The sequence below is a fragment of the Malaclemys terrapin genome, chromosome 12 (genome assembly GCF_027887155.1).
Source record: "Malaclemys terrapin pileata isolate rMalTer1 chromosome 12, rMalTer1.hap1, whole genome shotgun sequence".
Taxonomy (NCBI): Eukaryota; Metazoa; Chordata; order Testudines; family Emydidae; genus Malaclemys; species Malaclemys terrapin.
This window is the reverse complement of record NC_071516.1, coordinates 30,455,162-30,468,209: the sequence shown is the minus strand read 5'-3', so window position 1 is coordinate 30,468,209 and position 13,048 is coordinate 30,455,162. Positions and strand designations below refer to the sequence as shown.

Sequence of the window (13,048 nt, the reverse complement as noted above, 5' to 3'; positions counted from 1 at the left end):
AGCCAGCCCCCTGATCAATGTGGAGTGTCATTAATAGTTGAAGTGAAGGCAGTGGGGCCCTGCTGGAGGTCGCTGTCCTCGGCAGAGGTTGCATGGGGTGCGGGGGAGAGCACACGCACAGCTCCCCCTCTTCGCTAATTGCAGAGGGAGACTGGCCCCTCCCGCTTTGCTCCGCTGTAAACCCTGCTCCTCACCAGTGGTGAGCTAAGTGCTCGGGGGGGCGGGGTGCTCTGGGCAGCGCCCTGAGGGGATGAGTTACTCCCGGGGGTGCGGCAAAGCGCCCCCAGGCGGAGGCTTCCCGGGCCGGGCCCCCCTGGCACGCTGGGCCCGGGGGGGGCGGCTCCAGGGGCGGGCCCTGCTGCACGGGTCCGCCCGCCGCCTCACTCCGTATGGCTCCGGCGCGGTGCGCGCCCCGCTCAGTGCCCTGCCCGGCTGGAGGATGGCGCTGCCGGCCGAGTGCGACGGGCTGTTCCGGGCGCCGCAGAGCCTGGTGCTGGAGGCCCACGTGCCCAGCCTGGCCGCCTACCGGGAGCGCTACCGCCGCTCGGTGGAGGAGCCGCACGGTGAGTGCCGGGGCGGGGCCAGGCCTGCCTGGGCACGGAGCCCCGGCCCCGCTGTGCCCGGCCGCTCCCCGGGCTGTGCCGGGACCCCGCTGCGCTGCCGGGCCTGTGCTGGGCGGGAGCCCCGGGGACCGGCCCGAGGCGGGGCAGGAGCCGGGTGCAGCCCTGGTGTGCCAGGGCCCCGCGGGGCAGAGCTGAGCTGGAGCCGCGTCTCCGGCTCCCCGCCCTCGGCTGCGGCCAGCCCCGGGCCTTAGGCGCGGTGTGAACCCAGCGTGCAGCGGCGGTCGCCGGGCTTCGCGCCGACACGAGTGCGGGCAGTTCCGCCGGACCCTCCCGCCTGGCGGGCCGAGCGGGGGGCTGCCCCGGGATGCAGCGGGTGCCCGTCGGGCTGTGTTGCCTGAACCAGAGCAGAGCCTTTGGTAGGCTTGAGCAGCGCTGCCCCTGGAGCGGGAGCGAAAGCGGCGCGGGGCTCCTGCGATGGTTTTACTTGAATAACTGACAGCCAAGCCCAGCGGGGCTGGGGCTCGGCCCTGGCACACATTAAGCACTGGTCTTACTGTGCTAGTTATGCGCCGTTGTCCCTCGGAGCAGGGCTTCCTGTGTCGGGGCCTTCCGCCCTGTGTTTACCGTGGGGAACCCTTGCTGTAAAGCCAGACGGTGTTTTCTAAAACTGAAACCCGTCCTCTGTTCATTGCCTCAAATCCTTCCCCTCTGAGCTTCATACAGCAAGGCACTGCCAGGTGGGGAGGGAGGAAGGGAACTCTTACCGCCTCTGGAACGCTTTTCAGGCACAGGTCTGGGCTTTACCCAGGCGGGTCAGCACGGTTACCTCTGTTAAATCTGAAGCTCTTACTTCCCCGGCAGCAGGCACGTTGCTAGCAGTGCTGCAGGGAAGGGAACTTGGGTCTGTGGATGCAGTCCCATGCCTAAGCCACTGCCCTGTGGTGCTACCCAAGGGCTGTCTTATGCAGTGGGAGGAAGCAAAACTGCTTGAGAGTGATCTTGCTGTGACTGGTTGGAAAGGAGAGTATGCCAGAATGCTGGTGACCTCTGCCACCCCCAACCCTGCCTTTCTACCTCTCCCTAAAATGCGCCTTAGCTTTGTGGGTGGGAAAAATATAATAATCTTATTAGTATTTCTGCAGTGCCCATTGTGCGCTAGATCTTTTTCAAACAGGAAGGCACAGTTCCTAGTCCAAGGAGTTCACCAGCTGGGCAGATTTATGGTGTATGAGCAACTAATATCCAGTTGTGTCTGTGAAACCTTCTCTAACAGCTTCAAAGCTTCAGGAAGTGGCAAGATCCCCTACAACACCCTAGAGGGTCCCTCTCCTACAGAGAGATCCCATACAGGACCCTAGAGGGTTCTTCTCCTGGAGGGTTGGAAACGAGAAAAGGGTTGATGTAAACTCAGGAAGGATTTTCTGAACCTTAGATGTGGTGTGGAGGAAAGCACGGACATTTGTGTCAGATGCTGACAAACAGGCAGTGAGGTGGAAGGTCCGGGGAGGGCAAGGAATGAGTCATGGGTGGCTGTGTAGAGGGGGCAGAGTTACACAGGGCTCCGAAGTTGGTAACAAGATTGAATTTGATATAGTGAAGGGAGGGATTGAAAGATGGGGGGAGAGGATTATTATGGTAGAAACTGGGCATGGGGGGAATTGTTTTAACAGCAGTATTTTGTGTGGTTTGGCAATGGGGAGGGACAAATAAGGGTTTTGAGGAGGTCATTGAGGAGGCATTTCCTAGCGGAAGTAGGCTGGCTGGCTGGTAGACACCTCCCACTGTCTCTGAATGCCATCTCTCCTATGCTCTCATAGGCTACACCTCACCGGTATTTGCTCTCATAGGCTACACCTCACCGGTATTTCTCTGTTGTTCTCAGAGGTAATGTACTCAGTACATTTCCCAGGGCTGTCACTCTGTTTGATACTTCCTTATAACTAAATGCAAATTATTCTGCTTGCACAGTATAAGTAGGTGTAGAGTTTTTCATCAGAACTGTGCATGTTATGTGAAACATTCTCTTGGGTAAATGCCTGTGCGTCTAAACCTGTCAGCGAGGGTGGTGCTGTCCATATCTGAGCTCATATTAACCAGTCCATATTATGGACATACAGTTAGTTTTTGAAAACCACAGGAAATTATGATGTTCCCAGGAATTACTGTACATGATTTGAAGCTCAGAGTGGGATAGTGGAAAAATCTGCTCCTTGGAAAAGGTGTGCGGTTTTGTTTTGGAAAGAGTGGGTGTGTTACACAATCTGCATGGTGTGAGGACACAGCTGGAGACGGATCTCTTGAACATTAGAAGAAATGTTGAAATGTAACATACACCTCTATCTCGATATAATGCGACCTGATATAACACAAATTCGGATATAACGCGGTAAAGCAGTGCTCCGGGGGCGGGGCTGCGCACTCCGGTGGATCAAAGCAAGTTCAATATAACATGGTTTCACCTATAACACAGTAAGATTTTTTTGGCTCCCAAGGACAGCGTTATGTCGAGGTAGAGGTGTATTATCTCCAAATTTTGGAAGAAGGTAAAATGCTTTTACATACTTGAAGACTAGGTTGGTGGCAACTGCACCACCATGTCTTGTAATCTCAGTTGAACCAGTTTAGTATAAGAGTGAGTATTAGAGGGCGACTTGATGAGGGTGGTAAAGGCTGCTTTTAAAAGAAGCCTTAGCTCATGCAAACTTTCATTGCATGAAGTGTAGCAGGTTTGCAACCTCCACTGAATTTGACCCTATTTCTGTTTCCTATCAAGGACCATTGAATTTTATCTTCAGATATTAAATGTGTCTTGATCCATTTTTGTCACTTAAAGTTTGACTGTGTTACTTTTGCAGAATTTTGGGATGACATTGCTAAGGAATTTTACTGGAGGAGCCAACACTCTGGACCCTTTCTGAAGTACAATTTCGATGTGACAAAAGGAAAAATCTTTATTGAATGGATGAAAGGGGCTACAACCAACATCTGCTACAACCTGTTGGATAGAAATGTCAATGAAAAGAAACTTGGGGACAAAATTGCTTTTTACTGGTAATGTTCTGCTTTTATTATAATGTAGAAAGTGTTGCATGTAATCCTGGAGCAGTGGTTCTCAACCTGTGGTTTGTGGACCTCAGGGTGTCTGCAGACTATCTAAGGGGTCCACAAAAGGTGACTATGAAAATAAAGTTTCAGATCCCAGAAAAGGCATTCCGTTTTTCTGATCAATCAAAAGTATGTGAATACCCCTCCCCCTACAGGTCAAAACCCGGAAGTGTTGTTGTTACTTTAGAAACCCAGTTTAGCGCCCTTTCTCACGCTGCATCAAGTGCCATGCCAAGCATGTGCAACATTTATAGTTGCATTCTGTTTAGTCAGTTTTCAGTCTAAAACAGCTATGGTACGGGTTCGCAGACCACAGGTTGACTTTCCAAAGGGGTCCGCTCCTCCATTTGAAAATTTTTAAGGGTCTGCAAATGAAAACCGGTTGAAAACCATGGTCCTAGAGTAAAGAGTATAACTGATCCTGACTTCTATTAAGGTACATGTTAAAACATAATGACCTGAGAGGTAAATGATGGGGAGACTCCACTCTTTCCATAGTTACGATTAGAGTTAGCTTCCCATTAGAAGCTGGCTGTGAAACCTTCTCTAACTTCTTCAAAACTCCAGGGTGTGTACATGCAAAAACATGAAGTGGCGAGATCCCCTTCAACACATTTTAACCTTCTTTGCTGGCTTGTCAGAATTCCAAAATGGCCTGGCCTAGAATTGAACATGAATTCTAGGAAGCTTGCAGTCAGCAGATACAGACTTTCTAAATAATGTAAAAGCTATGCTGAGAAGATGGTGCATTGCTAGGGGCCTTGTGATCTAGATGAGTAAGTGCTGGGGTGGTAGGCGGCACCTCCCACGTCTTAGTCCTACCTCAGTCACTGGCTGATAGCACCTACATACCCTTGTGAAGCAGGTAAATGTCACTTTACAGATGAGGAAACTGAGGGTCAGATATTAACTTCTGCAAAGTTACAAAGCAAATCAGTGTCAGAATGAGAGTGAAACCCACCTCCTAGCTCCAGTCTTGTGCCGTTTGGGCAAGGCCTCAGGCTCAAGGTGAAAAAGTCTGAATTTTGTGTGGAAAGCAAAGTAATCCATGGATATGTCAGTGCAGTTGAGTCCATGTGTCTTTCGTACATTCTTGTTGAAGCATTGCGTGTTTTGCTCTTAGTCCCAGGTAAAACACTTCATTGAGGAAAAGGCTGAAAGTTTAGGCCAGTAACAGTTCTGAAAACACTTTCTGTAGAGTTATTTACACCTGGAATTCCCATCCTGAACCAAAAAAGCAATTGCTAGAAAACCTGGAGTTTTGATGTTAAGGTGCCATGTTGAAGAATACTCACTATGAGTGACTCCCAAAACGTAGTAGTAGTTAGGCTACCTTACTCATCTTGAAGGGGTCGCGTGCTGCTGTATCACTTGAACCAGACTGCATCTGATTACATCGCATGTTCCCATGACTCCTGGTTCTTTAGGGTCACATGCAGTCCACTGAAAAATATGTACACCTCTACCCTGATATAATGCAACCCGATATAACACGAATTCTAATATAACGCGGTAAAGCAGTGCTCCGGGGGGGGGGGGGGGGGAAGGGGCTGCGCACTCCAGCGGATCAGACCAAGTTCAATATAATGCGGTTTCACCTATAACGCGGTAAGATTTTTTGGCTCCCGAGGACAGCGTTATATCGAGGTAGAGGTGTACTTGGTTATAATATACAAAAGCTGGGTGTGGTCATTCCACACTGCCTTTCAAAGGTACACATGCCTCCAAATACAAAGATATCAGACACTCAGCTCCCCCACCAACAGATATGAACCTTTTAAGCATAGAATCCTCAATTGTGGGGCTTATGTGGTAAGAACCAATGGTAGTGTGGAAGGAAGCTTTACAGCTCTGAAGTGTAGTGCTGTAGTCAAAGTGGTACAACCCTCTAGACTGGATGCATTTATATTCGTATATTGGACCACGTCTACACTAGGGGTTCTTTGCCAGTACAGGTATACTGATCCTAGTGTGGACGTAGCTTGTACTGGTCAAAGGTGTGCTTTTACTGGTATAGGTTATTTCATACACACCCTGAGCAAAACCAGCTATACTGTTAAAAACACAATTCTGTTGGTATAATTATGTCCTCACTAGGGGCTTCTGCTGGCATAGCTGTGTCGATTGGGGAATCACACCTCTTCATGCTAACTGACACAGCTATGCTGGCAGAAGTCTGTAGTGTAGACATGGCCCCAGTAGAAAGGTACCCCAATACTGTTATAACTATTCCTGTATGGGGAGGAGACTGGTATAAGTCATCTTTATACCAATATAACTGTATCCACACAAGAGCTTTAACCAATGTAACTTCAGTAAAAAATCCCCCCACCCTAAGAAATAGTTATACTGGTAAATTTTTATTAGTATAGACAGGCCTACATGTTGGTGAAAAATATTTATTCACATACATACTGAACAAATTTTGCAGCTTTTCTAAATTTAAGATGACTCTTTAAATTCCTTTTGAAAACTTTTGTAAATTCATTCATGTAAAAGTACACACCTTACAAACTGTATGGCAGGTTGACAATCGGGCCAGGATTTCTATGTGCGTGTGCATGTTTTGTTCATTCAGACTGGGCATTCCGAGTTCATATAAACCTGCATGTAGAAGGTTCTGACAGGCAGTCAGCAGCCTACGGTTTCAACCTTCAGTAATGGTAAAAAAAAGTTGTTTGCCTGAAGTTCTTTGGATTTGATTTGACAGGCTTTGTAAGATTGTCTGACACACTCAGTGGATGTCAGAGATGTAAATATTGGTTCTGGACATCTTGCAGCACTGAAGTGGTGGTGGTAAAATAAATTTTAGTAGCACACAAGGGTCATACATTAAAATATTGTTGGATAAATCTTCGGCTTGCTTATGAACATTCTAAAGCCAGCATGACCTGCTTGTTCTGAAGCTGGTGTGAGAATGTCTGTAGCTATAAGATGTGCATGCAGTGGTTACTCCTGGGGGGATTCTGCACCAAAACATTAAAAATTCTGCACACAATATTTTAAAATTCTGCATATTTTATTTGTCAAAATAACACAATATAATCACACCAGTTTCAATTATTTTGGTAATTTATTTCAAAATACCTGTCAGCAAGTATGTTTAACAATAAAGACAACAAAAAAGATTCAAGAAATGATTTTTAACGAATAGATTCCTCACTAAGTTTATTAATACAGAACTGTGAGGAATAATTCATTTTAACTACAGTACAGAAACGTATTTCCCGCACCCTGTAGAAGCAGTATAAAGAATTGGGGTAATGAAGGAGCTGAGGGAGAGGGAAGCAGGGAAGGAACCTGGAGGGTTGTTGGGTGTGGGTGGGAGAAGTATGGAACAGGGTTTTTGTGGGGTTGTTTGGGAGTTGGGGAGCTTCCCCTGTGCAGACCCTAGCTGACCCCTAGCCCCTCCCATTTAGTCGGGCATATCTGCCCTGTTCCCATATGTCCCACCGCCACCCCCTCCACTTCCGTCCCCATGTGGCCCTGCAACCCCACTCCCATTCAGCCCCCGCCCCAGTATGTCCCCCCCCACTAGCGGTTCTGAACCCCAATCTATGTGACCTCCCCAGCAGCTCCATGTGCCCCGCTCTGTCTGTCTCCCCGCCCCATCCTCTGCCTCCTCACCTGGCCCTGCGGGCAGAGTGCTGTGAGGAACGCAGCCTCTCCTCCTTCCTCTCCACGGCTAGCTACTATGGCCGGTGAGCTGGTTGCCCTCTGTTCTGGTGCCACAGCAGCACCTGGTAGGTGAAAGGTGTAACTGTAGTGCCTCTCCGGCAGAATGTATTTTGTGAGGAGAAAAAAAAATCTGCAGGGAAATATGAATTCTGTGCATGCGCAGTGGTGCAGAATTCCCCCAGGAGTAAGTGGTACAAGGAACATAAGGCACATGTGGTTATGGACCTGAGGAGAATACGGCACAGTAGCTATGGAGTAGGCCTTTAGGAAGTCTGTAAGGAGGGGTTGAGAGTGTCAGAAGAAGAGCATTGTACATTGGAAACATGCACACAACTTAAAGTACTTATACCTCCCCCAGAACTAAATATAACTATTCCCTCCACCCCCACATTAGTGAAAAGCACTCAGCCATCTCTGCAATGCAAATGTTGGAGTTTAGATCCAAGTATTTTTGAGCTATGACAGGCCAAAAAGACTGAGAAACTCTTCTGAAAGTCCAGACAGCTCTTCTAGGGCAGGAGTTCCCAAAATGTGGGCCACGGCCCAAAGGTGGGCTGCAACACAGTCCCGCATGGTCCGCCATGGGCGGAGTTGGGGGGCATGGTGGGACATTGCCCCCCAAACTGTATATGTTGGTGGAGTGGTGGCTGGTGATGGCCCCTGCCCAGGGCCAGAGGAGCCCAGCGCCCCTGGAGGGCAAAATGGAGGCGGAAGGTCAATAGAAGGGGCCGGCTCCGAGAAGTGGTGGCTTCCATGGCGGCTGAAGGAGGCAGGAGGGTTTGTGGCCAGCCCCACTCCCAAGCTGCCGCATCCCGCAATGTGTGGCTGTCGGCCTCCTGGAGTATCAGCCTCACAGTCCCCATAGGGATCGAGGATTGGTGGTGGATGATTGGGACCATCAAGGTAACAGCCGGGCCCGACCTGAGCGCCTGCCTCGGCTCAGCACTGGCGGCCCCCAAACCCTTCCCTCGTTCCCGGGCAGGGGGTGTCTGTGAGGTGCACCAGGGTGCTGGGTGGGTGACTGAGGTAGGGCTGCCAGGTGACCAGCTCAAGGCACTCAACAGGCTGCTGAGGTGGAGGGTGTTGGCGGGGACTGGCTGTGGCACTTGCCTGCCCCCTTTGCCCTCTCGCTGGCCCCAGTCCCTGCTGACATGAGGGGGCCATGCAGGCCCCGGGGTGCCACTCTCCCTAATTCAATGGTTCCCAAACTTCAACAACATGTGAACCCCTTTCACTAAAATGTCAAGTCTCGCGAACCCCCTCCTAAAAACGAATATTTCCAGGGATTTTCTCCTTTACCTGAGTATAAATTATAAAAGCAGTGATCTTGGAAATATAAAATTTGTTTTTATGACTTGCTTATTACACACTATTTATTATTATTAATCATTACAGTATTCTTATTACATTATGAAAACGGCAACATTCTTCCAAGATCTCACTTTCATAGCTTGTATCACTTTGAATAAGCCTGTTATAAGACAAGGCTCCTATGTTTCATCAAGGAGTATCAGATGTGAAACAAGCATGAAGGTATTTAAGAAACCAACTTACAGAGTTCCTCCAACACAAGCATTCAGGTCTTGAGCAGTCCAGGCAAACAACGCACGTTACAACAAAGCTTAAACTTGTTCTTCATAATAATTTTAAAAACAATACTAGCTGCCTATTTAATTTTAAAAACAGCAAAAAATATCTACCTCCCTTTCCATTTCTTATAAGGAGTCTTGAAGCTGAAATCTCTTCAGTGTGATAGATATGCTTGCTTTGATCTGCTTAGCTCTTGGAAGTCCAGGGGCTCCGGGCTGCTGGCCCCATCGTGCCTGAGGTCCCTAGGGACAGCTCTGTCCGCCATTAGGGAATTTTTTCCCGAGAACCCCCTGTAACATTTCGTGAACCCCCAGGGGTTCACGAACCCCAGTTTGGGAACCACTGCCCTAATGGATGCATGTTAATAGGCACCGGGGCCCACTATTGTAGCTGCACAGGTGGGCCTCAGGGAAAAAAGTTTGGGAACCTCTGTTCTAGGGAATCCCTAGATCGGGAAATATCTTGACTAATTTCCCTCAAACTTGCCATCAATCTCCTTTCTTGGGAGGGCTCGTCAGGCTAATTTGCAGGCAGGTGGTTAAATTTTGGCAAAGTTAGGTGGGAGAGAATTCAAGATTATGATAGAATATAGGTCACCAATTATGGGAGAATGACTAGCTCCAGAACATGGTGCAGATAAATATGGTATGTGGTTTTTGTCCTTTCTGGAGAAGAGCAATTGGCAATGATGGGGTGTAATGTAGGGTCTAGTAATAAACACATGGGAAGGGAATGCCAAAAGTTAGCTTTTGGGCCTGATTTCCTTCCCACACCTGACTGAGAGTGATGTTACGCTTTGGATGCAGTGGCATTATTCCCAGTTTACACCAGCATGAAAGAGAGGAGAATCATGCCCCATTTCATTAGTCAGAAGTTGCTGGTGGGGTGATATAGCTCTGTTAATTGTCACCGGACCTCCCAGTGGGACCATAGGCTATTGACTAATGTTGAAATTTGTAATAGATGACGATTGTAAAGTCGCCAGAGCTGCTGGGGGTGGGAATTGAAAGCCAGAGCAGAGTTGCAGGCTTGGTAGTATGTCAGGGTCGTAACCGCTGGCAGCAGTGTAACTGTTGCCCACATGGGGTTGCTTTTTCGGCACAAAGGGCAGCAGTTATCTCTCTGATCTCTTGCCTCTGCATGCATGGTGCCTATCACTTTTATTCCCTTTAATAGGACTCTCTTTGTCGATAACAGAACTTCAGCAAGAACAGAGGCAGACGCCATCTTGAGTAAATGCAAGATGTTTTCAGTTTCTGATAATTCCTGAGCATCTTCTGCTGCCTAGGAACATTTGAAAGTACTTTTATTTCCTGTCCCCCGCCACTTGTGATTCCTCTTCCTGTGATTAGTGTTGCTGCCACCAACTAAAAAGCAACAGAAAACCAGGAAATGTGCCCCAAATAACTCATTTGTCTGAAATAAAAGATCTTTGTCCTAAATGCAGCATTGCAGTTAGTTATCTGGTGCTGAGGCTTCTTTGAGATCACAGGGTTATGTCGTCACTGCCTTAATAGTTTGAGGTGTTAAAAATAAACAAACAAACCAGGCAAGAGAGTTAAAAGGAAAAACTTTGTTACCTAATACTGCCCCAACCTCTAAATCCCAAGGTAGAAATGTACTCTTCCAGGGATTGCCCACGTCTATTCCACTCTAGGGGTGTGCATACTCAGTGTACCATCTTGAGTGCACTGGCACACACATGCCTGAAGTGGATTAAATAATGCAACACATCTCGAAGAATAACAGTTACAGTGTAGGTAAGTAACTGGGTTTTTTTTAACCTTGGCCTGTGTGTAGGAGAACCTGTAGCATGTAACTTGGCCTCTTGGAGAGAGACAGCCTGCCCATTGTACAGTTGCAGTGACAGCCATTTGGGATTTAGGGACCTGGGGATGTATTCAGGGAGGGGTGGGATTGGAGCTCTAGGGGTGCTGCACATGAGGACCAAGCGGCGCTGGCAGAGCAGTGAGGGGTGCCTAGGATTGGGGTAGCGTTGGCATGCTGCTGGTCAAGTGGGATAGTGGCACAGCTCTGAGAGTTCTACGGCGCCTACCGGCTCTGATCATTTTAAGAGCGTCTTGGTTACTTGCTTTCTTGAGCACTAAATATGAATCATCGTTTTTAAAAGGGGGAAGCAGAGACAGTAACAAATTCTGGCAGTTTTACTGCAGCTCTGTTAAAAAAAGAAAAAGAGGATATTACAATTAATGGGCTCGCCCAGTATGAATCTGGGGTAAACATAAAATGCTGTGTTAAGAAGGAGCAAATATTAGGATGAATTGTAGAGGGGAAAGTATCTGGTAGAGTTGCTACAGCTTCAGCTGATAACCAGTGTTTGGGCATTTATTCCAAAATTCTTCAAATAAATCTCTCTGAAAGGAAGAAAGCTAAGTGAGTTTAGAAATGCACTGCTGGAAAAACCAGACAGTGTTCTCTGACTGCTGCTAAGTGTTGTTAATAGGGACTAGGAGACTGGAGAGATTTGTTATTTAACACAGCCTGCCAATGTAGGACAATAGATGACCTGGATGTGGACATATACATGATGGGAGGACTTGGGGTTTTTGTGCACATTGTAAAGTTTTCCAGAATCTAAGCTTGAATTTAAACCAGTTTCTCAAACTGGGGCCGCCGCTTGTGTAGAGAGAGCCCCTGGTGGGCCAGGCCAGTTTGTTTACCTGCCCTGTCCGCAGGTCCGGCCGATCGCAGCTCCCACTGGCTGCGGTTCGCTGCTGCAGGCCAATGGGAGCTGCTGGAAGCGGCGGCCAGTATGTCCCTCGGCCCTCGCAAGCATTGGGTCAGTGTTGCTGTAGCACTGAGGATGGATTTTCAGAAGCATTCCACGTTGGCCTAGCTCAGCTTTCACTGCAGGCTGTTGTAATGCTCCCATTGTCTTCAGTGGGGCAGAGTTAGGCCATTGCTGGGCCCTTTTGAAAATCCCACTCTGGCTCACTTCGGGCAGGTGATGAATGCAGGCTCCTCGACGCTCACCCTCCAGTTTAATAGCTCCCTGATTGATTTATCTTGTGCCCAGCTGCTTGGCCTCTCTAAACATGGTTGTCTTGGTGCAGGCACAGCCCAGCTGACCTGCTGCCCTTTAAGAGAAAAAATGCCACTTGGGAATTGGAGAGGGTAACGTTTGTTTACTAAGAGCTCTGTTGAAATAAATGACATATCTTTCAGCCCACGTTTTACTGCCTATGATGTTCTAATGAGCTCAGCTGCTTTGGCCGACTGGCCAGTACCAAACCATTGTGTATAGCACTGCTGTTTCACGCACTGTGCTGTTGGTAGCCCCCTACAGTCCAGCCCTGTCAATCATTTCGGTGCTCTCCATCCTTCCAGAAATAACCAGCTAATGCACACACCCAGAGTGGCTGGAATAAAGCTGTAAACAGTAAAATATCTGAATAACCCAGACATTTGCTGCTCTTAAAAATGAGGGTAAAAGTAGTGCTTGTGTTTCCACCAACTAAAATGTGTTGTAGCCTAGTGGTGCAATCTGAGAGTTCCAGACTCCAGGGGATTGCTATGAAACTCAGTGCAGCAGCAGTGCCAGCTTTGTCAGTGCAAGAGTGACATTCATTGAATCTTGCAAGAATACTTCCCTGCTTCACAGAGCTGTGGAGGGTGAGCCCATTAGTGAGTGAGAGCTGCTGGATGCTTCGTTGATGGGAGCCCCAGAAGCACCAAGACAGAGCTGGATATTAAAACATGAAGCAGAGAGAAGCCTTTATGTTGTGGATCAAATTTACTGAGCATCTGGGTGGGGATGGTTTCTGCCAGTGACTCCTAATGACCGGCTGTCTTTTGAAGAGGCACAAAACAGGAAATAAGAAAAACCCTTCAAAATTTTCAGTCTGTTGAGGGATCCTAGAAGAAAACCTGGAAAAATGACTAAATAGGCTCTGTCCAAGTAAACGACCAGACAGAGCAAACAGGGCGTGAGAATGGGCGCAACCCTGGAGAGTCTCACAACGTATCTCCAGCCCCAAGTCTACTAGTGTGGGGTATCGGGATGGACATATTTATTGCCCAATATGCTCCATAGCTCGTTTGTCAAAAGGCCAATTCCTGGGTGTTCTTACTGCAAAATGCTTCTGCACTAT

At 48.2% G+C, this 13,048-nt stretch overlaps 1 protein-coding gene across 3 annotated transcripts in view; it reads left to right on the top strand.

The window, feature by feature from the left end:
• The first annotated feature begins 371 nt into the window (after positions 1-371).
• ACSS2 (acyl-CoA synthetase short chain family member 2) overlaps positions 372-13,048 on the top strand; it is a 65,290-nt gene continuing 52,613 nt past the window's right edge. For 2 of the 3 annotated variants that reach the window (XM_054045513.1, XM_054045512.1), the window contains exons 1-2: positions 372-563; positions 3,419-3,614. In XM_054045513.1, the coding sequence (XP_053901488.1) occupies positions 440-563; positions 3,419-3,614 (320 nt within the window). In that variant the 5' untranslated portion in view covers positions 372-439. Of the gene's footprint in view, positions 564-958; positions 980-3,418; positions 3,615-13,048 lie in introns of those variants that run through there. The other variant, XM_054045514.1, reaches the window with a different exon arrangement.